A 27,441-nucleotide genomic window follows, 5' to 3' on the forward strand; every position below is an offset into this window, starting at 1 on the left:
AGAGAGAGAGAGAGAGAGAGAGAGGAAGGGAAGGAGAGAGAGCAGCTCAGTTCAATATTGACACAGCAGCAGAGGAGCCTCCTCACATTAATATTAGATGATATTATCACTGATATGGAGGAATGTTCTCTTAGTTAGCTCCGCCTATAGCTCAGCAACTTGCACACACACACACACACACACACACACACAAACACACACACACACACACACACAGGAAGTCGTTCCTCTCGATGTGTTTATAGCTGTGTGTATCCTTGAACTGTTCCTTCAACAGCCTCCTGCCCAATTTGTCCTCACAGTCCAAAGGTGGACGGTCCAAAGAGCCGCTGATAGGCCGCGACACGCCTTAGTTTCACAAAATGTTCACGACTCATTAACCACATCCAAAACTGACACAGTGCAAAACAATGTGACACAGATAAAGTAACACTCCTCGCAGTGTCTGAGCGACGGGCTGAAAATCACCAGAGAACTGTCTGAAGTACGTCCTGCACAATCCAGTATGAGTAGAATTACTGTCACAGTGGAATAAAACTCACCGAACAATCTGATTCTGTGCAATCGGATGTTGTTGATATGTTAAAATGTTGAAAGATACCTTTGTCTGGTAAGCAGAGCCACATCACGAATCCTCTAGAAACTGTTAACTTGCCCAGTTAAGGTGAATATTCTGATGAGACAGATTTTTTCCATAACAGTAATACAACAGAAAATTCCTACCCAGCATATACTTTATAGGGTTTTTCCTGTTAGCCAACTACTGCTGGACTCTAATTCTAAAGCAATAAATACACCAACACCTTGGCACTTCTTACAGTTTCCAGCAGTCTCTTTTTAAGCTGCCGTATTGCCAGTGTTAAAAGTTTCATGTTTTAAGCTTTGACACATTATTTACCATTATCATTTTCAATAGTTTATGAATGGTTAAAAAAGGGGTCAGGGAATTCAGATACATGTCCAATATCCGGATAGTCCGCCTGCAGATAGTATTTATATCATTTCAACAGCTTATTAGTTGAAATTCAACAGTTCATGTGTTTCACAAATAAAAATTTGGTTATGTTTAAGCCCAAAAAAACCATATTTATTATGGTATGTTGATGATTTGTTACAAATTTACTCTATAGATACAAATCTGTTAAACATCCACGGACGAAGCAAATGTTACAAATACTGCATTATCTATTCACTGCTGAAACAGGAACAGACAAGTTATGGTGGTCACTTATGACCCTTCTAATAATGCCATTTATCTCTCTTACAACTATTTTCTTTAATGAGATTCACATGAGTTTGTCCTTGCTTCCGTGCTTCTGATATCTTACGCTGATTTATAAAAGCTTCAGCAGTGTGAAATGTACACAGTACTTGCATTGTTTGCTACGGCTAAAAACTGCCGTACTGGCAGATGAAACATCCAGATTGCAAAAGCCTGCAATGATAATCGGCCAGAGAGAATGTGTTTAATGCAAAATAACAAGTCCAGTGTCAATAAAAATATCTTCCATTCACACGGTCCAAACTCTAACTGTCTAATATCTGTTTACGCCTCAAAATACAATAACCCTGCAACCACGTGGATTAGCAGTCATATCTGAGCTGCAGTACTGAACAAAAATACAAGTAGCCAAACAGGCTGAGCCACTGGTTGTGGACGTACACTATGGCCAAAATTGTGCGGACACTTTTGTTTATATAGTCCTTAGTTCCAGTTAAAGAACATCTTTGTGTTTCCAGCTTTGTGTCAACAGTTTGTGTTTCCTGTTCAAACATAACAAAGCCCTCGTGCACAAAGCCAGCTCCACAGAGAAACAGTTCTCCCAGTTTGGTGTGGAAGAACTTGATTGGTCTGCACAGAGCCCCGACGTCAACCCCATCCGACAGCTTTGGGTTGAACTGGAACACAGACCACGAGTTTATCAGCCAGCGGCCGACCTCGCTAATGCTCACAGCATCAGTCACAGATGGATGAGATTTGTTTGGGTGTCCACAAACTTCTGGCCATGTCGTCTATATTGTCTTCCCCTTTGAAAGTTCACTTTTAAGATTTGATGATGATTTTTAAGGAAATTATCCAAAATTAAATGAAAAATCTGAAATTCTTAGATTCTAGTGCTGCAACAGAAAACTGATGCAACAAAGTAATTAATGATAATCGATTAATCAAGAAAAAGGTTATGCATTCTCTGGTTTCAGCTTCTCAGATGTTGAGATTTGCTGCTTTTCTTTGTTTTATATCAGAGTAATTGTCTCTAAGAAACTGTGAAGGATATTTAACCATTTTCTGACTTTGTGTAGACTAAAGAGTTAATTGATTAATTAATAAATAAATAGAACTGTCCTGATGAGAAAAGCCATTAGTTGCAGCCCTTCGATATTCAAAGTGCTGAAACAAGTTCTATAATAATCAACCTCCAAAGTTCAGCCATTATCTGCACAGCAACAACACTTGTGATGTTTCTCACCGCAGTGCTCCTTGGGAGTCGTAGTTGACTTCTCTCCTCAGGTTCTCACCAACACAGTCTCAATCGACCAAAACGTTCTAGCTGTCAGTACTTCACGTCCATCCAGTTTTTGGACAAACTCAAGTGGCCACTCACCTCTCACTGACTTTTATCAACCAAATAAAACCCCACCCACACTACCCTATTGATGCCCCCCCTTCACTTTTATTACCATTTCTCTCTTAGATATTTCAAAGGAATTTGTCCTTCTGGTTTTGACCCTTACATTCATTACTACGGGTTTCAGCTCCTCAGTGTGCCACACAGTGCTCGCATTGTTTCATTGTCATAACTAAAACAGCGGCAGCTGAAATTCTCCAAATTGCACGAGCCTGCCGTGTTAATTTACCAGAGAGAAAAGTGTTTCATGCAGCTTTTTGAGTAAAGCATACAAAATGACTACAAATTAAAGTCACATCAGAAAAAATCCTTTCACACGCTCCAACCTTAAACATCTTCTGAGCCCTTTTTTTTAAGCGTCAAAAAAAGCAATTACTTTGAAAAGCATTGCTCCACATTCATCTCAATTGATCTCCCAGTTAGAATATCGAACACACAGAAATTGCACTTTGATTTTTTTGTCTCTATTGTGCAGCTCTACTCAACTAAATCACATGCTCATACAGTGCTTTTGTGTGCATGAACATGCAGCTGCTTGAACCGTTGGAGGGTTCTGTACATGTTTGGTACAGAAATCTGGACATTTACACAATCTGAAGAATAAAAGTATGTATGTCATAAAAATCAACACTGACACATTTGAAAAAAAAACACCAACAGACAGAAAATATGGAGGGAAAAAAACCCAACCTGCCTACGCCTCAATTAAGTCTGAGACGAAAATGTCTACAGCTAGCACTGCAACACACTCAGCATAAGTGTATGTCTGTGTCTACGGGCACATGCACACACTCATTTGAGGGTGGGTGTTAGAAAATCTGCCAGAATAAAAAGTTGCTGAATATAAGTGCCTCTTGGCAGAAATGAAAGAAAAAAATAAAAAAAAATCAAGAGACCCTTCAGCGAACAGACTGCGGCTGACTGACTCCTTTATCTCGGCCTCTGGAAAAGTGGAACCTGTAGTGACGCTGCATGACATAATCGGGATAAAACCTCCAGAAATCAAATAAGTGTAGACATGGAAGAAAACCAAAACACTTCTGACAATAATATGAAGAAAAAATGACTGCGGGGCAAAGGGACAAAAGAAAAAGAAGGGAGATCAGGGGAGGGAAGTGAGGAGGTGAAGGGAAGAAGATGAGAGGAAAGACATGAAACAGGGAGGCCTAGGAGAAGAGAGTGAACGATGAGAGTACTGAAGAGAAGAGGAACCTGGGAGAAAAAAATAGAAGTAAGAGAAAAAGGAGAAGCAATATAGGAAAAGAGAGGGCGAGTTAAAAGAAAAATAAAGAGAAAGAGGAGAGGATGCAGCATGGAGAGAGAGATAAAAATACAAGTGACATTTCTCCTGACGGTGATGGCGGCGGCAGAGCGACGTTTGTTGCTTGACCTTCAGCTTTATTGGAGTGTGTGTGTGTGTGTGTGTGTGTGTGTGTGTGTGTGTGTGTGTGTGTTTTGTTCACCAGCCTGGTGGGCTTGACACCTAACTGAGGGTGACACGGTCACACACAGAGGGGAGTGAGAGCCCCCAGCTCTACCAGCCAGCCCGGCCCTCACACAGCACAGCTGGCCCTGTCACCTCTACTTATCCTGCGCGACTCCAAGCCTGCCTGTACAGTAACCCTCCCTCTGTGTGTGTGTGTGTGTGTGTGTGTGTGTGTGTGTGCCAGTGCAGCGTTGGGTAAAAGCCAGATGCAGAGGCTTGTGAGTGTTAAGGTGCATTAAATAATTTTACTGTCCCACTGGGCTATGCAACCATAAATTATCTGCAAGGGTTGCCAGGTTTGTTGTTCAGTCCTGACGACGACAGATTGTTCTAGATGAGAGCTCGTGGTGGAGAAGACCAGAAAATCTGACTGGTTGTCTCAATATGACAAATATATTGTTGCTGTGTTCTGTCAAAGCACTTTGTAAACCATGTTTTTAAAAGTGCTATAAAAATAAAGTTATTATTATTATTATTATTAGGGACTGAGCACTAACAAGTGCAAGGACCCTATTGTTCCTCTAGGAATTATTATTATACCTCTGGGACTTCGACCGCATATTTGGCCCCCGCAACATCCTCAAAATGGCATGAAAATTTGCACAAAATTCAAACGTAGCTAAAATACCGATATGACATTGTCCCCGTGCCCCGGGCGCCGCCAAACGTCTAAGCCACGCCCCCCAGAATCAGCCCCCAAGACACGTAAGGCCCACATGTACGAAAATTGCTACGCATGTGTATCATGATAAAAGAAGCAGAAAAGCCTCTTGGACCCATGCCCCAAAACCCACAGGAAGTCTGATATTTCAATTTTTAATTTTCATCATTTTGTGGTCATTTTGACTTTTTGGTCTTGTATTTGAACGAACTCCTCCTAGGGAATTTCTGGGATCTGCTTCAAAATTGGTCAGTACAGTCACAAAATGGTGCTGAATGAACGCTGTTAATTTTTTCACTGTATGTTGAAGGGCGTGTCCGTGGCGTGCCGTCAAAGTTGGCCATTTTGAAGTCTGTGGTCTTGTATTTGAACAAACAAACCCCTAGGGAATTTATCAGATCTGCTTCAAAACTTGACAGTACTCTTGAATAATGTTGCTGATTACAAGTTGTGCTATTTATGACTGTACGTTGAAGGGCGTGTCCGTGGCGTGCCGTCAAAGTTGGCCATTTTGAACGAATGTCACACTGTGATGTCATTTTTGGCATTTCAGGGCTTCTATTTTAACTAACTCCTCCTACAGGTTTTATTGGATCGACTTCAAAATTGGTCAGTGCAGTCAGTCCAACATTGTGCCCGTGGCGTGGCGTCCCGTGGCATCCAATTTCAAACCTTCGCCATGAAAGAAACTTCACAGGTTTGATAAAAGTCCCGCCCTGAACACGTCTATGTGATTATATTCAGTAATAGTCAGAGCGCCACCTAGTGGCAACAGGAAGTATCACGTTTTATACTTTCATGTTCTACTCCTAGCAGGATGATCAGATCCAGCTGAAATTTACTTATGAAATGCAAAACACATTGTTGATGATATGTGATGACTGCGGTGAGGGGGCGTGTCTGTGGTGTGGCAGGAAATTTTGATGTATCGCCACAAAACACGAATTTGCTATAACTTGAGTGTACATTGGCCAATCGGCTCCAAACTTCCCATGTCTGATAAGAGTCCCGCCCTGAACACATAGTGATAGCGCCACCTAGTGGCAACAGGAAGTAAGTGCTGCATGGCGATTTTGAGCTGATTTACGTGAGATTTTCATGTCGTGGTCCACACGTGTTACGACGGCACGTGACGCGGCCGCAGCACGCCCCGAGTTGCGTGGAGTGCGAGGTCCCGTCCAACGCTGCTTGCAGCTTTAATTATTATTTTTTATTATTATTATATGATCGTTTTGGTTGCTATAATGCTACAATGCTTTCTCTTTGGGAAAACTGAGCCAACAGAGAAACATTGAGACACATGCACGGAAACAGCAGCTTTGAAAAAAAGGTTGTATTTCTCATTTTATTCACAAATGGACTGAAGCAGGGGCTCATTATGTGTGGTGTAGTCTCTCTGTTACCTCAAGGTGAAGACTCTCGAGAACACAAAACACCGTGCTGGAAGAAATTTCTTTGGCTTCTCTTCAGTCAAATGTTCTTCATGACTTTATCAAACCCGGTTCATTTATCAGCTGCTTTTATGTTGCTGTATGTGCTTGCAGACAATGGAATATTCACGTGTGAACAAAACGAGGAGCCGAATGCAACAAGCTCATCGCAAACTCTAACAATGCAGGACGTGAAACGTATGCAACTGTGCACGCCTACACATTTGAGCAACTATGAGAGCAGCAGGCAGTCTGCTGGAAGAAAAAACATGGTGAATGACAGACTGCAGGTTTGTAGACAAAGACACTGAAATGGCTGTTAAGGTGGGAGTTAAGGTAGACTGTAGGCGGTGCTGAGGAAACGGCTCCAGTCTGGGAGAGAAAATCTGCATCGCTGCTCGTCAGCGGCTTCACTAAAGCCCACAGGATGTCAGCTACTGCTCAATGAACCAGTGGAAGCTGTGTCTGCTTAACTTTGAGAGGACAACAGAATCAGTGATAGAATTATATTTATTCAGGGGAGAATACTGGCTCCTTGATCTTATTTCTAGATGCATTTTACTCTTTTCTCACAGCGGGTAATTCAACTTTTAAGAGAGTTCATACTGCAAAAAAGGGAATTTCGAGAAAGTAAAAAATCTGTTTCTGGTCTAAAAAGAAAAATAATCTTGTCAAACATATATTGCATTAAAAAAGGAAATCTGGTTTTAGGAAATATCTCTAATTTTGTCTTGCTAAGATATTACAGCAAATATTGAGCTCTCTTAACCAGTAACAACAATGGTTGCATAATATCCCAGCCGAGGAACCAGATTATGAGATTATCATTATTACTTCTCAGTTTAACAGAAAGCAGTGTTGTCCCGGTGTTGGAAATGAAGCAGCTGTTTGGTTTTTCATTGTTTTAATAAAAAATGCTAAAAATAATACATTTTCTAGTTTTAAGGCCCATTACAGTGTTTAGATTTTTATATTAGTTTTTGATTATATTTAAGAATATTCAGCATGTTTCTAAAAGAGAACAGATCCCATGAAAAGATTAAAACTACAACAAATTGAACGAACAAGTATTGTGTATATCTTCATCCTCTGTGCCACAGAGCTTCATCGCTGTCCAGAAACTATAAAAACACTTCAGTGAGCCACACTGTTGCACTGGCTGACATGTTCCCTCACTCCCATAAACACACACACACACACACACACACACACACACACCGCAAAAAAACACACACACACACCGCTGAAAATAGTCCCCAACAAACACACTACTTCTTCCTGTTTTCGATGTTTGGTAAAAAAAAACTACATTGTCCAGCTCTTTTGGGGAATTTCTGAGCTTTTTAGAAAAAATTAAAGCATAAATTTGCGATCCACTTTTAAAGATTCAACATCAGGAATCTGCGGGATTGGGGCTACCAGACACAGCAAAGTAATGAGTAAGACTAACGCATTGTTGGTCTTTTAATGGGAATTGTAACACCAGCCCTCACCTTTAAATAATGAGCATTGTTTTATCGTTTCCTCCATCTGGGCCACAAACATTTAATCTCCCCTTTTTGAGTCTTTTATGACGTTTGTTGTTTTATTATCTTCTTTCTTTTGTGTGGGGTTGGTTGTGTGTCCACTGCTGGCTGCAGGCTGTGAACACATTGGTTTTCTGATTAAAAACTGCTCAATTATTTTTGCCCAAATCACTGAAGAAAGAACCGACCGCTCATTGGAATGAAGCACGCCGTGAATCACCTACAGTGGCCCATAGGGGACAACTGCTGCATTCATGTGTCAACACCACTAATAAAATATGAGCAAAGTAAAACAAAACAAGCCTTTTTTTTATGTGTCAGGGGCATTTTCTGCCTGTTTATTTTTAATCACTTTGTTTTTGATGAACTTTAAAAAGGCTTTTTGCCCCTGAGCCGCCATTAATGTCCAACCCCTGTCACCAAACTGTCAGCTTTAAATTCAAAAGCTCCCTTGATGTGACTCTTTTTAATTCTAAATAGTTGACTTCTGCTCCATGCTTGCTCTCGTTTATTATCATAAACAGGAGTCTAAAGCCCCCACGAGCTGCTTGTGGAGGCTAAAAAGCTCACTGCACCTCCCAATACACAAGTTCAGGACAGAACAAACCAATGCTTTTGTTTTCCTCAGATAACCAATGAGCCATCAGGACTGAAGGGAACTCAGTGCCAGGCGACTCATTAAAATGCTTTATGTGAGTTAAAAAGTAAATTCTACAACATTTTGTCCATTAAATGTTCCTTGTGGCTATTGTTATTATTTTCATATATTGTTTGCTCATTGGAATTTTGTGAAACTTTGCTATATTTATTATAAAGGTTTTGTTTATGGTGTTTACTTTGTGTGTACTGATGATATTATGATAATATAGTCCACTCTTCCAGGTCCAGGTATGTGATTTGGAGGCTGTCACATTGAAAACTGATGTCATTAATGCCTTCCTCCTGCACATGGGGAATGAGTGTGTGCAGACTTGAAGCCACTCCCTATTTCAGATGGCTCCTCATTATTATGAACCGTTTGCCTGATGAAGGTCTGGTACCGAAACGCTGCAAATAACTCTTGAATTTGAAAAGTTAGAAAGCGTGCAGGACATTCTTAAATTTTTTTATTCGTAGAAGAATTTAAGGGCGCCTTATAAACGTTTTAATGGCTTTATGGTAAAGAAACAAACACTGGCAATAACATCAGTTCTCTCAAAGATCAATAATATTAAATCTCACGATTATAAACATCTGCACCAGATTTCCTGGCAGTCGGGAAGCTGCAGGGAAATATCTCATTTTGTCTCTTGGAGAAAGCTACAACACCAAAGGTTTGGGTCCAAACAGAAGGCTGCCTGTACGAGAAGCTTCTGCCCTCACTGTTGTTTTGTGTGGAAGAATGACAAGGAGGTCAGTCTTCCTCGGGCGCTGTGCGTCACACCCTGCAGCTTCAGGGAGCATCACAGGAGAAGATCCTCTGTCCTGCACTTCGCACAATGACTGCTGTGTCATTTTAACGACGCTGACATCGCCTAGAACCCGCGTGTGGTGGTTGTGTTGTCGAATGCAGCGGCGACAGCCCTGAAAACGAGCTCATTCTGACACAGCGGAGACGAAGGTTTGCACTGTGGCTCGCGCTCAGTGTCAAGGTAAGTTTACTCTGCAAAGATAATTAAACACAGAGAGAACAGATAGAAAAAGAGGAAATGTAGAGTCAATTTTGACCACAAAGAAACTTTAATATTGGTAAACTTTGATTGGTAACTGCAGTTACCCGGTGTGGTTGCTAACGCTTCTTTAAGCACGACTTGAAAATGTGCATAAAAAAGGTGGACGGAAGCTACTGGCACTGAGTGGAAAGGCTGGAGCTTTGTTGTCAGTCTGTTTTCTTTCTAGCCTTTACTCCCTGTGTTCGTCTTGACAGGCTGTCAGACACTGCAAGACCAAAACACACCAGAACTCTCTCTCTCTCTCTCTCTCTCTCTCTCTCCACAGCGAGCTGGAGGGAACCAACAGGAAGTGCTTCAGCACTGTGATCAGGAGGAGTTCAAACAGGTGACTTCTGTCTTATCAATGCCCCCGCTGCATATTTCTGTGTCACTGTCCAAACACGCATGAACATCTTTACGTAGCCAATCTCAGCTTTGTCCCCTTTTAAAGGCTCAACGTGTGATTTCAGGATATTATCTCCTACGATTATTCCTCCCCTGCTGGTTCAGTTCACATGGGGATTAATATACATGGACACATTCTTCTAACTGTAAAATGTACTGAGTTGTTGATTAAAGTCTTCTTTTGTTCTAATTGTTGAAAAACATGTATTCATCAAGATAAGATATTGATCAGCTTTAGTTTTGGCATTGTACTGAAGCTCATTAATCATACTGGCTTTAGTATTATAAAAAAGATTCAGCCCCACTGAGTGCTGAGTGAGTGTTTTACAGTATATCTGTAAACTTCTATAAAGTATTTCCTTTAATTCTTTGACAGATTATCTTTAAAAACTCATCTGAAAATGAAGATGGTGCTTTCATTGTGTCTATAAACCACGGTTTTGCTGTCTGTGAGGCGGCGACGGAGGTCTACCTGCGTCTCCGCTCACATGTTGAAGGCTGAATCTTAATGAAGTCCCATTCAGTCTCGGAATTGCAAATAATTGCCTATTGTTTCCGTGTCATTTGTTGTGCAAACCTCATCTGTCAGAAGTCCTCCAAGGGTTTGTTGTAGAAAGCAACATACTTTACTAAACCCTCCCTCACTGTGTCTGTCTGTTGTACCAGCATCTCTCTCTCTCTCTCCTCTCTCGCTCTCTCTCTCTCGCTTTCTCTCTCTGAGGAACTACATTTCCCAGGGTGCACCCGTGGGCAGCAGCAGAGGCCTGGCACAATGCCATGCCCAGTGGGTACAGGGTCTTTAAACAAACATGCCTAGATTAAACCCTATCAACATACACACACACACACACACACACACACACACACAGGCGCGCAGGCACACACACACACACACACACACACACACGCAGGCACAAACACACACACACACATACATACACACACACACAGGCGCACACACACACACACACGCAGGCACACACACACATACACACACACACAGGCGCACACACACACACACACACACACACGCAGGCACACACACACACACACACACGCAGGCGCACACACACACACACACACACTCTCAGGCACACACACACACACACACACACACACACACACACACACCTTAAAACCATGCTTGCTGTCAGTATTTCACTTGAATTTTCATCTTAAATTTGTATTTATTATATTATATTCTTATTATATATTAAATCTCATACTTTTTGTCTTCTTTAGGTGTAAATATTTACACATTTTCCCATTGTTTTCATGTCTTTAAATTCTTAAAGAAAGTCACTTTTGAAGAAAACGTAATGCATTCTTCCTCTTAAAAATAAAAAGTTGGATTCAATATATTCAATAATAAAAAATACAGCCTGACTTGGTCTAGTATGAGCAGTAGCTTATGGTGGCTAATGCTAGCTAATTACTGTTTAATGTACATCACTGAGTCACTTTGACTTTATGCTTCTTCTACACGTGTGCAACCTTTACCTTAGTGGAGCCTTTTAGCGGAATGCTAAACAGTGGTTTAGGAACCAGCCCTGTCACTTGAAGCCACAGCGACCGCTGTTCAGAACAAGTTCTTTAATCGAATTGTGATTTTCAGCTATAGTTGTACGTCCAGAGATTCTCTGTCACCTCAAAAGACTTTGAATCAGATGATTAAAAAATGTGCAGGTCATTTCTCTCCCAGTCCTCCATTTTATCAGTCGCAGACTTGATGTACTGGCCATTCTCAGTGAAAACACACACTCTGTCACAGTGGAACGGACAGAAAGTACACAGTGGTACACAGTGACAGGCAGCAGCTGATTACAGTATTTAGCAGTGACTGCACATTTGTGAGGGTTGATTAATTCCAGTTGGCGTCGGCCACTTTACACACAGCGTTTAGTTTTATTTAACTTCATATTTGACATTAACTGTGCCTGGTGAAATTTCATTTGAGAAATCTTCATATTTGACAGAGTTTAGGAGGAAGCACCTGATGGATGCGACACTGAGGGGTCGGCTCTAGTCTGTAAACATCGATACGTCCCTTCCTGCTGCGGTAGATTAGTTTGCTTTAGTTTGAGAACACTCAGTGAACAAGATGACAGATATTATTTATATGATTTATATTTCTTTAATGATTCAGAGCAGACGGCAGCAGTCGCCCGCGGACTGTCCCTTTAACTCTGAACCATGACAGCTTAACTGCTTAACCGACTGTTCAGCTCCATTATTATCTCATTAGCTGGTTCCTCTTGTTCAGGAATACCGAAGTGCTACTTAGTATTAATTAATTGTTAATGACAGTCTGAATGACACACACTTTTACTTTAATTCCATTAATACTAAATTCTCAGGGAGACGCAGACGTTTGAGACTTCCCTCATTAAAATAATAAGGCAGTGCCTAAGCTTGAACATCACAAATGCACAACTAACCCCAAGTCTTAACCCTAATGCAGCTCTCTGACGAAGTGAAGACTGAACAAAATGTCCTCACTCTCCAAAAACGTCCTCAAGGTCTGAAACTGGTCCTTACAAAGACAGAAGTACAAGAGCACACACACGGGCTTCTCCGTGCCATTGATCAAACACTATGAAAAGCAAATTCCTCAAATATGACCTTCCACACAAAAGCAGCCATTATTGAAAAATCTAGGAGGAATTCACTGAAGGCGGGTCCAAGTAAACATTCCTGCTGCTCTAAAGCCTTGACACCTCTCACCAGTCCTGTACGTGACGTGTGTGTGTGTGTGTGTGTGTGTGCATGTACTCCAAACACAAACTCCATACCGTGCATGAGCTCACATGGCGTCAGCGTCCAAAAGCTATACCAAGGAGGTCAGGTGGTTCACATAACAAAGGGAACTGACACACACACACACACACACACACACACACACACACACACACACACACAATGGGCCGCTTACATAAATTTTGGGTTGAGTCAGGGACCCTGTGTACTAAGCTTAGTTTAAGGAAATGGGGGACTATAGTTGCTGGTAAGAGTGAAGGGAAGAAAGACAGGAAACTAAAGTGTTGCTTCTTTGTCAAACACTTGAGGTAGATTTTCTTTTAGATTTACTGATTTTCCAAATTATCGACATTCATCTACATTTTATACCCTTTGTTTATGGACTGAGGACAGACTGATAAAGGACTTCCAAATTCATAATTGTATACATTTGCCGATATTCAGCAGATTTCTTCCTATTTAATTGTACATTGATGTAAGGAGAGAATTAAATATGAGAAAATAAGGGCGTAGAATGAAAGAAAATTTGTTTTTTAAGACAAAAGATCTTTAAAATATGACGCAAATATGAATTAGAATTAGAAAATAAAGGAACTTTGAAAACTCACACAAAAAAGAAATCTGGTTCAAGGTTTTTGGGAACATAAATAACTAAAAGTCCTTGAAAGCATGTAAATCCTCGATACCGCTTCATTGGGGGAAGTCAAATAACAACCTATAAATACCAGCAAACAGTCCATCTATAGCGTCCATATCGTGCACAGCTGAATATTGGCCTCACAGTACTTGCTCCCTTGTTTGTTACTGTGACTCACAATATCCTGCAGAATAATGAGGCAGATCAGCACACAACACAAGGTTTCGTGTGTCTAAGTACAATTACTCAGACACAAACACACTCGCAGAGAGTTTCATGATAAAGGCCACACATTCAGAGATCGAGCTGCTGGATGTCTGACTGGAAGACATAAAAAAAGACGGCCATGAAGATTGGAACTCTGGCTTTTTATTTTTTATCAATTCATCTGCTGGATATTTTCTTCATCAAATCGCTTCATTTTTTGGGTCTATGAATTGTCTGAAAGCACAAGGTGAGTGTAGATAAAAATGCCTTTATGGCCGTCGCCTTGGCGGTTTGTTAAGCTGCTCTCATTGGCTGCGCAGTTTCAACTCGTTCATAGCAGGAAACAATGGCGGCTCGTCTGGTCACACATGATCTGGTATTCCAGATAAACAGTAAAATGTTTTTGTGAACAGATTTGAGGAGAGACATAGTCAACAACAGAATCTGGATCCATATCTGATCAGCACTGTTTGACAGTTTGATCTGAGTTTGGTGTGTTGAGCTGGACGGACTCACTGAGAATGAGCTGTCAATCACAAGGTAGCCCCGCCCTGAAGCATACCCTGCTTTATGGTCTGTTTTACTCTAAATGGGACCATCAGTTACTAAATGAACATCATGCTGTATGGAAGAAGACTGAAACTAGAGACTGAGACCAGAAACTCATCAGGAAACTGTTTACTGAGCTCATCAATTACTTGAGAAGTCGACTCATTTCTACATAAGACTACATACTCTTGTTTTTTTATTGCAGCCTATGGAGCTGCCCCCTGCTGGTCATCACATAGAATGCAGGTTTAATACAATCCGCGTTTGCTTCACTTTACGGACCCAGAAGCTCTGCCCATTATATATACTGTCAACAGTAACAAAAACATGACAATTCTTATATTCAGATGATTACACACTAATGAAAACATCCCTATGAATATTAAAGATCCTTCTTAATGTTACACACTGAAACTGTAGTTCATCTGACATTAAAACAAACCCTAACGCAACAAACTTTTTGGCCCCTTACTGCATGTTGTTTTTTTGAAACATTTCTCTTGAAGATGCTCCGACACTGAAAAACAATAATTAAAAGCTTCCCATTCCCCCCCGGATACACCAGGACGGTCTCAGGGGAGGAAAACTGCAAAATAAAATAAAGTACAACAAAGAAGTAGCTCAATATAAAAGCTTAAAAACAAAAAGAACGTCAGCGACTCAAAACTAGTTTGTTCTCTAAAAGCTGTCACACCCTGCTTCTGAAATATTTGACTAGGGTTTCAACGGCCGGCAAAAAAACAAGATGAAATAGTTAACTCCTCAGAAAGAAATCCAGGCTGAGAGGATAAAAGAAGCAGGTGTGTGACCGAACCACAACGGTTTGAATCCTTCTGGCACTTTAGATGAATGTGTGTTAGCGTGTTTGAACGTGAGGCAGGACGGCGCTAGAAAAGAGCAGAGCGCTGAGTGGACACACACACACACACACCTTCTGTCAACACTCACTCAGTGCCAGTGGTGTATTTTGCTTTTCCACAGATTGCAGTCAACCCCCACACCACCAACCCTCCAACCCCAAAGAGAGCAACCCTCCTCCCACGGGGCTCCTGGTTGGCATGGATCGCCCCCCGAGATAGCTCCACACACACACACACACACACACACACACACACACACCCCTGCTCGACAGTAATGTATGTGATTGTGTGTGTGTGTGTGTGTGTGCGTGTGCATGTGTAATGAAGAAGAGGGTACTCAGAGATTTACAGTGTTGGCACCCGGTCTAGTCAAATGGGTGGATCGCTGCCACTTTCCCCACCAGCTCCCGATAAATGTGCCATGTTTTGTTTTCCTTTTCAAAAAAGCCCATGAAAAGAATTAGCAGGATGAGAAAGTAGCAGGCAGATCTCTCGGGGCGTCCATCTGTCCATTACTGAAATAAAAGCCGTCCGCTTAGAGAGGGAGGAGAGGTGGAGGGATGGAGGGGTTTTGTTGACTTAAAGGAGAGGATTTGACTTTGAGTACATCGGTAATCGAGGGACTAGACAGAGAGATAGAGGGATAGATAGATAGATAGATAGATAGATAGATAGATAGATAGATAGATAGATAGATAGATAGATAGATAGATAGATAGATAGATAGATAGATAGATAGAAAATCAGGAATATCTGTTCACTTATAACACTCAAAATGGATGATCCCTCAGAGCATGATTTAAATGTGATGTATAGGAGGAGACATTTGCTGTCTTTATAGACTCTGCCCACGCTGACGATTCCTCTCCAACTCATTCATTAATCAGCAGTAAACAAAAGGAAGTAAACCTGAAACATGTGACAGCGACGAGCACTTGCAGGTGGCAAAGACGTGACTTATACAGCTGCAACAATTACTCCATTAATCAGTTGGTTGATCGAGAGAAAATGCCAAACATCTGTATTCCAGAGGTGAATATTTGGCTGGTTGTCTTAGTCTTCTATACCTGTGGGGTTGAGGCTTTTGGTCAGCGAGAACGAGACATTTTGAGGGGGAAATTCAGAATTCAGAAAATACTGGATTTATAAATCATGAATTAATAAAGTTTAAAAAAGTTAGCAACACATAGAAAGATGGACGACAAGCTACAAATGTTGTTTCCATCAGGCTACATACGCTATAGTAACGATTTTGGAAATTCTATAATTAAACTGTCATAAACAGTCAATCAAATACCTAAAATATCAAGTTTTAACTTCAACTTCATCACACTGATGCTAAAATCCTGTAAATTCCACTATTGGGCGACCATTGGTGGTCTTGCTCACTGATTTCCAACATTGTGTCTTATTACAGATATTTAAAGGTTTAATCAGTAGAATTGAATCCAGTTGACAAATGTATATTGTCTCTTCATTATATTGCCCAGACCTGTTTATCTTAGACTGCTGGTCACTAGGGGGGCCCGTACAATGTTTGCCAGTAGTTGGAATAAGTCACCAGATCCTCACGTTTAGCTCAACCGGTGGCATTATTACTGTGTTCGGATGAAGCTCTGCCAGTGAGAAGTGTTGGAAGCAAAAAAGCAATCTGCCACTCAGACTCACACCTCTCCCTCTCCCTCCCTCACAGTCTGTCTCTCCCCAGCACTGCCACAACCTTTCAGCAATCAAATTAGCTGCACTCTCTTACCCAGAATATGTGCCAAAGGAATCAGCAGTTGGGCTGTAATTGCTACCAACTAATAATGTTAACCTTTCTATGGCATACGAGCCCTACTTTATTACCAGCGAGGCGCGGGGCATGAAGATGAGGCCGGCTGTGTCGACAAGCTGCATCCTTTCACATCGGCGCAAACTGTCATACGCTGTAAGACGTCCGCCTTTGTTACCTGACCTTCTTAGATCTAACATAATGATCATCTGGTCCTTAATAACAATGCTGTTATAAAAAGGTATGGCCCATGACATAGTGTGATTTAATTTCCATGCCAGCATAGATCTTTTTGCTTGATCTTTTAGATTTGAAGAGCAGAAAATATTAGTCAACTCATTGATTAATCTATTTCTAAATACCCTTTAAATCCTTTTTCATGCAAAAATGCCAAACATTACCTAGTTACAGCGTCTCATTTGTAAGGATGTGCTGCTTTACTTTGTCTTATATGAAACTCACTTCAATACATTTGGGTTTTGGGCTGTCGGGCAGACAAAACAAGATATTTTTCACTACTTTATGGCGTTTTAATGACCAATAATTAATGGATATATCGAGAGACTGATATCTGCTATTTCATAAAAATGCCCAAAACTCATCTGATATCACAAAATGAGTCATTATTAATTCGTATGTAATTACAAAACCTACTACTGCAACACTTTTACAACATTTCAAAGAACTGTTTCTCTTTTAGGACTCGCAGACACTTTTGGAAACAAATTCCTCAGCTGGTCAGAAGACAAACACGTCTCATGATGTTCCAGTTTCGCACAGTTTCAGAGCCGATTAACCGTCAAACAAATAAACATGTCAGCGCTCGGCCCTAAAACTCATCACGCATAGAAAACCAATGAACGTTAACAACCAGAAATGGAGAAATATGGCGAACTAACACACACACACACAGCACCCTATATGGAACTTAAGTAAGGTGTAACATCCAACTGTGAGTTCATTATTCTGCTTTGTGGTGTTTGAATCCCCTGTGGTATCACTGTGATATTACTACATGGATTCAAGGTACACAATGGTGAGCTTACAGTCTATTTATCACGCTCATATATCTCTTTAGACTTTGTATCATTATAGTATCCCTACAGCCTCACACATACCTAAATAACATCCACCCAGTGTGTATTAAAGGCTGGTCTTTCTCATTAGAGGGTAACTGCAACCCTCCAAAAACGTGTTACACTTTTAGGGAGGGACCAGTACCTAATCCTCTGCCGCTTTTAACTCAGTGACCCACTAAAATCATTAAAACAGCACTAATTAGACCGTACATGTAGGCAAAAGCAGGACATGAAGCAGGCAGTGCCTCGTCGGTGGCGGTGTGGAGCCAGAAAATAGGTTAAAGCTCACTTTTAATGAGTGAAAACAGATTTCGGTGTAATAACCTCAATGCAAATGCAGCAAATGGTCAAACTGGTGTAAGAAAAATGAAGGAGGAGAAGTCTATTGTTTACACTGCTGGTTGTGATTCCATATGGCTTTATGCTGATCACAGCAACCGGAGGTCAGAGATTACTCAACCTTTTAATTCAACATTACATCTCCTCATTAGGAGGTTTTCTTACTAAAAAGCCCCGCTAGCCTACACTCGGAATCAGGACATGTGAGTTATCATAAAGCGGTCGGATGGGTAAGTAGTCGACAGGTCAACATCTGGACACAGAAGTGCATCCAAAAACAAGTGGAGCCGCAACACCCCGACTCCTCTGCTGCTGCTGCTGCTGCTGCTGCTGCACACCAGCGATAAAAGCCAGATTAGGAGCCGGGCGGAGAGCCGAGGAAACCCGGAGAGGTTAGGAGATCAGAGGCGAAGAGTGGATGATAATCTTGCCATAACATCGGGATAGGTCAATGTAACCGGATTAAACTGAGCTAATGAAATACACCAGAAATGGAGGGTTGGTGGGGAGGAGGGGGGGAGGATGTGGTGGTGGGTGGGAGAGACGTATGGATGAGAAAATCCAAAATTAAAGCCGACATGAACTAATGAGAAAAGCAGGGAGAGGTCAGAACTGAATATCTGTGTGTCTGCTGTCTGTCCCCGCAGTGCCAGAGAGACAGACAGACACATTCAGATGCACACATCATAAACACCTTAATGCAAACTGCGCCGGACAGACATCCTCCGCAGAGTTCCCACAGCGCAGACAGGAGCGCCGTTTCAACAAGTACCGAGCCCGGTTTGCAGGCGAGCACCGCGGCGTTTCTCCCCGCCGACCCCCGCCTACAGCCTACCTCCTCCCCCCGAAAATACCAAATTATTCCCACTGACATTTCCCCCAATGCAGCAATGCGCGCTCCCAAAAGCCGATTTCCAGGGAAGTGGAGGGGGGAGGAGGAGGGGGGGGGGAGTCATGTTTGGAGATTGAGAGCGCGCACCGCCCTCCCCCTCACCAAAAAAAATCAACCCGGCGGCGCGCACGCGGGCACGGGCCAGCCTATAGCGGGGAAGCTGATTGGCTGAGGCGCAGCTCCATCTGCACACGTGACATGCACTGCTTACAATAAATAAACAGCTATGGAATAATGTCTAAAAACTGCTCCAACACGCCGACACTCCGGATGCAACTAAAGTCAACATTCACACAGGTCACACACACACACACAGCGTGCAGGTGACACACCTGGCGACACACCCGACGGGAGCCCGAAAACTTGAGGCTGAATATTTTTGGCTGTGTCCGGTGGGAGGCAGGCAGCGCCAGGCAACAGCCGTGCGTAACAAAAAATGACAGCTCCATAAGAGCCTATAGGTTTTCCAGCGGACGCGGCTCTGCGCTCTTTCCACTCCAAAAAAACAAACCCAAACACAGTTCCCGGCACCCCCCGGCCGCCCGGACCACGCCACACACACGCACACACACAATGCCAAGAGAGCTTACCTACACAGTGAATGAGTTTGTGCCTCCAAGAGTCAAGTTCCTGCCGAAAGCCGCGCCTCTCTATCGTGCATTGCTGCCTTTTGCACAGACTCGCCATTTTCTGTCGGCCCCTCCCGTGGGCGCGCACATACTGCTGGGTGCTTCCCTGCGCGCACGTCACCGGTGGTTTTTATTCTAGGGCTGGGTGGAGTGAGATATGAGGGGGACGGGGCTGCAGCATCCCCCTTTCTATAGCGCTCGTTTGTCCCACCCACCAGAAGCGCCCCCTCCTCCTCCCGTCCATCCCTCCCAGCATCTCTGCGCGAGGATGTGCTGTCATTGGTGCTTTAATGGGATGTTTGTCTGTTTTAATGTTGTATATAGGGTACAGCACATGGCGCCTGTGCTCCAAATTTGCCATGGCTCAAAGCTATGTGTGTCAAAGGGTGCGGGTGTGCCAGGGATTTACAATGCGCATAAAGACACTGCATTGTTTAAATGAGCAGATATGTTCTCAACACGGTAGTAAACGGACTGCAGGGTGGACTAGAAAGCCTATGTAGCCTATACAAGGAGGCACTGTTGTCAAAAATTGTTTGAGTTTTTTAAAAATGAAACAGCCTGCAGTTGCTTGTAAACACATTGTCCTGTAGGATCACAGTGCGTCCACACCAGGAAACATTCCATATCACTCATATTCATACTTAGCTAAATAAAGGATGGCTATAAATTCCCCTGTAATGGATAAGGTGGCCTTTACCTTCTGAGTGGTCCTAATCAAACTGATTGACAGTCAGTTATTCTGCTGTTTCCACCCACCCATGGGTTCATGGCTGGAATCTAGGATTTGTACTGATAGTGTGTTTTTCAGAATTCCAGTGCTGTGGATTCCTCCTCCAACCAAATCCCCCAGAAAAGAAAAGAAAATGTAAATTTTGAATTTTTCAACGTTATTTTTTATAAAATTTTCTGCAAGATTTACATAAATGGAGCATCAGCAACTCCTGTAAACACATGACTGAAAAAAAACTGTCTCAGTAGGCGATGGCTACAGAACGGATTACAGACCTGCAAGTGTTACCACTTTGTTTCCCAACATTTATAACATCCTGGCTGTTAAAATACTGGACTCACCCTAAAAATGTGTCTGTAATCTCCCCAAGGTTGCTATAACCACACGATCTCATACATTGCATGTTTATTAATTGGTTATTTTTTATAGAAAATAAATGCACATATAGGCTACAGTATGTATGACCTGAGCTGGTGGGTAGTGGATACAAATACACACAATTTGACAGGAAAATACATCCAAATCAGCACATAAGGAATATCAGAAACACCTATGAGGAAAAGCACCTGATTGTGCATGAACTCTCTTTAACTGCTGAGTGTAAAGTGATCTACAGCTCAATATTAGCAAAATGTTTATTAAAAAAAAGGTCAAAATTGCAATTAAGCAACTTCTGTATTAGTTACTTTTAATCAATTGTTTTTTTGCAATTTCTAATATTTCTTATGTCAGACTTTGAGTGCATGTCTCCACCTGGATGAAGGTTGCTGTGGAAAACACAACGATGGAAATAAATCCAGGACTTTGTTGTTCTATCTCTGGCGAAGTCTGACTGTATGTTGTATTTGACATATTATTCCAATATTTGAACAAACCAAACAACAAACTTCCTATCCAGAACAAACTGTAATCTTAAAAAGTCCTGATTAATTAACAGCAGGTGTTATTGATAAGTGATGACTAGAAACAGAGGACACTGGCCATGGTTTATTAATATTCAACAGTGGTTGTATCATATTGCTTAATCCCGGTTTCCCCCTGAGAAACAGAGCCAGGCCAGCAGAGTTTAGTCTCATTTGGGTCACCTTGATTTTTTATTTTTTTCCCTTCTCAGCTTTTTACTGAATGAAATCCTTATTGGCTTTGAATCCATCTCAGCTCCTTTAACAAACCCTCAGCGCCTCAGTGCAGCTGTTTGAGCGCACAGGGAGAAACAATAAATCAAGTTCCATAAAAACTCTCCAAAACGCGGCTCTAATCACTAAATTGAAACATGAAACGACACAGTGTCATTAACGGGAGCTCGCTGCCGGTTTACGGTCCTACAGAGACGCTGGGCCGCACATTAAAAAAAAAAAAAAAAAAGGCAAGGGCAAACGTTTTAACGGAGGAGCACTCCGGCTAATTAAGTCGTTGAACCCGTTGCCCTCGACAAAGATGTCTCCCGCGGAGGGCTGGACGGCGGTGAACGGCAGCCAATAGGAGGGCGCCTTGAGTCGAGGTGGAGGACAGACAGCCAATCAGATCTGAGCACCTTGGAGAGACGCTGAGGCAGCTCTGCCAGGAGACTAGCAGCTACGGAAAAGGAGAAAGTGTCGCTGAGAGGAGCAGAAATCCTCCAACTGCCGCGCTGCGTTCAGTGATGTAGAGACAAAGGACTCAGTTTCTCTTTAATAAAACAGGTAACCGTCTTTATTTCCTTTCACCGGGGTCAGCTCCCTGTGTGTGTGTGTGTGTGTGTGTGTGTGTGTGTGTGTGTGTGTGTGTGTGTGTTGGTGTGTGTGTGCGGAGGCTGACAGCGTCATGCCGGCAGGATGAAAGGGATTTGGGCGCCGTTACTGTGGCAACATTAGATGGAGGGATACACACTCCTCCTCCTCCTCCTCCTCCTCCTCCTCGTCTAATCTGACAGCGCGCCTGATGGCATTTGAGCAATTATTCAGCCTAATAAACGGGCCTTAGATGTTTCCTTCATGATGGTGAAGCCTCAGTGTGGCTTTGATGCTCCTGTCGGCGGCACTTTGTCTAAAACCTCCACAACAGAGAGGAGAGGAGGAGAGGAGAGGAGGAGAGGAGAGGAGAGCCCCCAGAGATGCACAGTAAACATAGCTGTGTGTGCAACTGACAATGTAAAGTGTCAAACAGCTACAGTAAACACAGGCGGGAGACAACGGGGGGGGGTCCCTCATCACAAAGGGGAAGACTAGATTAATAAAACTAAAACACCTCTGCTATGCCAGTGTGCGGGGTTACCAGCAGGTCATGTAGGGCCCAGGGTCGGGTAAGGGACCCCACAGTGAGGCAGTTATACACCTTATCTGCCCCGTTACTGCCCTACAGTGTGTGGTCCAAAGTGTGCGGACACCCCTGCCTGCCAGGTGATCCACTGCTATTTAGAAATGTAAAAACACACCTGTGGCGTGCGGCGTGCATCAAATGAGCTGCGGAGACCTTTTTCACTGCAGCCATTTTAATATGAAATAGTAGGGCAAACACAGGCATTACCGATGATACTAATTAGGATTTTCTTCCATTCACTGTAGCAGCACCCTGACTGGAACCTGAATTAACATCATTGGTATCAACTTGAATTTCCCTCGGGATAAATAAAGTATCTATCTGTCTATCTGGTAACACTTGTGTTTATCCTATTATTTATATAGAAAGGGCTGCTGTGAAAAAGGTCTGTTGTTTTCTATGCAGATGCACACACTGTTGACATCTTGTCATTGCAGGATACGCTGTTGTCCTACTTCACAGCGCTGACGTGCGTCAGCTGTCCAGAGGAGGATACATTTTTATCACTTTCACTTCCTGGATTGGCACATTCCAGCCAGTACCAATGCTACATGTAGCTGACTACATTTCCCAGTAGCAGTTGGGTGGCGTAGCAAACGATTTACATACCAAGTACCGGGGTAGTTTATAATCTATCTCTTTTTGGGTGATTTATCAACCACAAGTGCCAAACATTTGTTGTTTCCAGCGTCTCAGATATGATGATTCTATAACCTACTGGGTTTTAATGAACAGTCTGAAATCGTGATGGGCTTGTTTCAACAGTTTACAACTTAAAGCAGCAACAAGCAGCTTCTGGCGGCCCCTGTGGACAAAAGTGGTAGTGTTTCCACCACCTTGTTTCATTGATTTCAAGGGGAATCTGATTAAGAATAACTCTATAGAAACAACCAATCTTCTCCTTTAAGGACTCGTTTCCTTTTGCATCAGTGACTGTTTCATAGCCAGTTAAAAACTCCTTGTAGTTCGTTTAAACAATGATTTTATGAATAGTAAGATCATTAAAGGACTGATATGTCCCACAACTGTGAGCCAGGCCTTTTTCCCAACATCAGTGTCGGGCCTCACTACTGCTCATGTGGCTGAATGGGAGCGAATCCCTGCAGCCAGGTTCCACAATCGTGTAGAAAGCCTGAAACGAGAGCAGCAGGGGTTGTTATGGCAGCAGATTAAAGCCCATGGTTTAGGTAAAGTTGGGGTGTCCTTCATGACAGTGCATCTTGACTTCCCAGTGGGGGTTACGCAGTGAAGAGTCTTGTTGTTTCGGGTTGTTGGGGCAGTTTCTGTGGCTGGCTGTGAACACACTGCAGCGTTCAAAAACTAGCAATTAACCCAAGGTGGACACACTATTTCTCCCAGCTCTGTGTGTGTGTGTGTGTGTGTGTGTGTGTGTGTGTGTCAGGATGTCAGAGCATCAGGTGATAAGCTCCAGGTAGTGACGACGGTTTCTGTGTGCCAGCAGGACCCATGACCCTGACACGAGGTTCCTTCAGCTACTCCAATGGCGAGGAGTACCACGGCGAATGGAAAGAAGGCAAGACTTGACCTGCTCACTCACCCGTCCATCCTCCATCACTGGCTGCAATTGCATGTACAGCAGACGTGTTGTTTCAGTGTGATTCAGACACTAATGCATGTAAGACTGAGCCCATGTAACCGCACTTGTATGTGATTCATGTAATAACAGCGACATACTGTATGTGGAGTGCTCACACTTTATTTGCATTAACAGACACCAGCTGGGACATGTTTACAGCTTAGTGGTGTTTCCTGATCTGGGGTCAGTCGCTGTAAGGACAGTGGTGAGGGAGATCATGGGCTGAAAGAGGCAATGAGAGGTGAAGCATGGATAGCTTACGGGTTTTAAACAGGTGCAAGAGCAGTCAGGGGGACATTTTTCAGAACATTTCAACACATTTGGGTCCGTTGAATAATTCAAATAAATACTCACAAAATCAGTTTACTCCTTACAGGACCAACAGTCAGAATCACCTCAGTTGTCAGTGACAGTAAGGGTGAATGTACAAGGAATTCGGATGTGCTGCTACTCTTATTATTATTATTATTATTAATAATAAAATTTGGTAAAAAGGTGAATTATGTAATGCATGTAAAATAATTAAGTATTAAAAAGTCGTGTATAAAACAAAACAGAAACTGAGGAGATGGGTCTTTTTCTTGTTAATGCACTTGGAGAACCGGTTAATGTTCAGCTATCAAAGTCAGTAATGGAAAACAGCCACCTTCATATCAAGAGTTGCAGCCTTCGTACCAGCGTGCCTGCGTTGGCCTTCCCAGGAAGGCTGAGCAGTATGACCATGGATGAATTATATGAACTGGATACAGCCGCTCCTCAGCTTTGCTTCCAGTTTTTACCAGTTGCCACTCCAACTGACAAACAAGGTCAATTCTCTTTGATTAGGAATTTTTTTAATCATTTTCTTTTCTTTTTTATTTATTTTATTGTGTTCGATCTTTTTGAGGGCTGAGAAGAGAACTCGAGTGGGAAGTCGTGGGTGGGGCAGAAGAAACACTACTGCACAAAGGTCGCCACATAACCAGGAAGTAAGCTAGAAAACATTTCAGCTGTGCACCGGGCGGGAAAGTCTCATTGAATTGAACAGCCACCATCTTGGTGTCCAGTATCTGGTTCTATTATATATGTATCAGTGTAACTCCCCAATAATCGGAGCACACCCTCTAGTTCACTGTTTTAAAACTATAAAGAAGAGGCTCGTCTACCAAGACAGCGCGACAATACGCAGAGCGAGTGCGAGTAGTTCTCCCACTATCCCTTCAACACGGAGCATGTTAGTGGGGTTCAGAAGTTTTTTATGTGTTTCTTTTGCATCTACACCGAGCCTTGTGGGAGGCAGGCTAACACAGCAGCCCTGTATGACGCCTTTGGGCCTTACCCTACCTCACCCCGTGGGCGAAGGTCCAGCCTCCAGGCACTTGCTTGTTCCCTTTCCGGGCCTGGATCCCAAATGAGAACCTGTTCTCCCATATCTAGGCAAGTCACTCCATTCCCAAAGGTGCCAGTCTGCAGCGCCTAGTCTGGCTCCTCACCTGGGACCAAATGTCCATATGAGACCACCTGACTCTCCCCAGTCAAATCAAGGGCTATAAGAAGAAGTCTTTACAGGATTGGAGGAACAGTTGATTCCCAAATAGAAAATTAAGTCACAATCATTCTTTCAGTTCAGTAAGCGATTCTGGAGAAATCCAATAACATGACAAAAAGACCTCGATATAGAGCGACACAGCACGTAAAGTAACTACCATTAGCTAGGTTGGGGGTTAGCATAATGTCACTTAAGCTGCTTCTGTGCAGCTAATGCATGAGTGCAGAGTTAGCATTGTGTGGCTTGGTCCGATCCGACAGAGCCAGGGCTGTGTACAACCAGTTTTGTTTTCTGTGCACACAGAGCGTAAAGCTAGCAGGCTGTGAGGAGATTTTCACTCCATTTGAAAAAAGTGCACCTAGAATTAATTGAATTACCTAGAATTGCTTACCCGACCTTTAAGTTGGTAGAAACATCTAAAAAGTGAGTGATCACACCAACCTGACAAGTAAACATGGATGTCCACAAAGCATGTTTCAAACTTTAATTGTTTGTTTGAGGGGAAGGAAATACATTCATTTGTGGGTTCCTCCCAGATCCTCAAGGATTCACACAATGCGAAGTCAGACTGCGTGCAGACAACTTCAGTTTGATTCCACAGGAACACCAGAACGCACCCACCGACAGTGCATTCCTGAGGTCGCTGCTCATTTTCAAGTCTTGTTCCGTTTGTCATAATAATGACGCGATGAATTTCAGATCAGGTTGTGAGTTTGAGAGCAGTGTTGCGCAGATGTTTTCACAGCAGAGCAGCAATTTTGTGATTTCTAAAAAACTGTCAGGCATTCCTCTGGAACGTGTCTGATGCCAGTGCTACCATACAGTGGACATTTGACCTTATAGATGCCTCCTTATGGTAATGTTTCCTCGTGAATGCAGTGTTTTTTTTATCATAACACAGCTTCAGAAGAAGCCAGAGAAATGGGATTTACACTTGAGTGAGGCCGCGTTCAGGCCGCCTGTAGCCCTGCAGCAAGGGGGTCAACGCAGGAGAACCAAGCAAGTTCGTCTGGCTCTGCTCTGGCACCTTCCTGGTAGATCCCTTTGTAACATGAACGCCGTTATTTTCTTCAGTTGCAATAAAATTGTTGCTGCTGTGATTTGTAAAATCCCAACAAACCATTGTGCGGTGTTTGGGTGTCTGGTAATCCTTTAAACACATTAATCTGTTACTCAAGCTGGACTGCCTGGATCCTATTTCATGTCTCACCGATACCTTGAACAACGCAGCCCCCTGCATTGTTTTAATGCAGGGCTGATTTCAGTCTTAAGGATATCTATTAGGATAAAATGGGAACCTCAGCAAATCTAATTAAAAAAAGATTGTGCTAAAAGAAAGTGATATCTAGCAGCTTTTAAGGAGTGACCGGAGAGATTTCATGTCAGGCTGGAGGCTCAGAAGAAAAGTGGGTGTACTGTAAATGAGTCACAACAGCCAAGCTAGATGGCTTTTAAATGAAACCTGCAGTGGCACAGATTGCTTTTAATAAGCAAAAAACAGAAAGGGGTGTCAAACTGAAGTCAGTAACGACATGAAAATGTACACACACATGCACACACAGACCATCTGGTGCCAGTGAGCCCGCTGAGACAGGATATCACACTACCTAAACCAGTATTTGCAGTTTGAAAAAAACACTTAGACAACCTTAAGGGCAAGGTTAAACAAAGAACAAAAGTTTGGCACCAAAGCGGGCGTGAAGCTGCGGGGAGAAACATATGGTCTGTGCACGGTT

General features: G+C 42.8%; 2 protein-coding genes across 5 annotated transcripts in view; one reads left to right on the top strand and one right to left on the bottom strand.

Annotated features, from left to right (window-relative positions):
- The window catches only part of lcor (ligand dependent nuclear receptor corepressor), a 92,083-nt gene extending 72,337 nt beyond the window's left edge, over positions 1-19,746 (bottom strand). The window contains exon 1 of the mRNA XM_051385057.1: positions 19,511-19,746. Within this exon, the coding sequence (XP_051241017.1) occupies positions 19,511-19,607 (97 nt within the window). The 5' untranslated portion in view covers positions 19,608-19,746. The remainder of the gene's footprint in view (positions 1-19,510) is intronic.
- Positions 19,747-21,828: 2,082 nt separating this feature from the next.
- The window catches only part of LOC127354822 (MORN repeat-containing protein 4-like), a 32,513-nt gene continuing 26,900 nt past the window's right edge, over positions 21,829-27,441 (top strand). For 3 of the 4 annotated variants that reach the window (XR_007881630.1, XR_007881629.1, XM_051385062.1), the window contains exons 1-2: positions 21,829-21,964; positions 24,040-24,114. Coding sequence is in view for 2 of the 4 variants with exons in the window: in XM_051385062.1 (XP_051241022.1) it covers positions 24,048-24,114 (67 nt within the window). In the remaining 2 variants the exon portion in view is untranslated. The remainder of the gene's footprint in view (positions 21,965-24,039; positions 24,115-27,441) is intronic. The other variant, XM_051385064.1, reaches the window with a different exon arrangement.

Source organism: Dicentrarchus labrax, unplaced genomic scaffold (assembly GCF_905237075.1).
Source record: "Dicentrarchus labrax unplaced genomic scaffold, dlabrax2021, whole genome shotgun sequence".
NCBI lineage: Eukaryota > Metazoa > Chordata > Actinopteri > Moronidae > Dicentrarchus > Dicentrarchus labrax.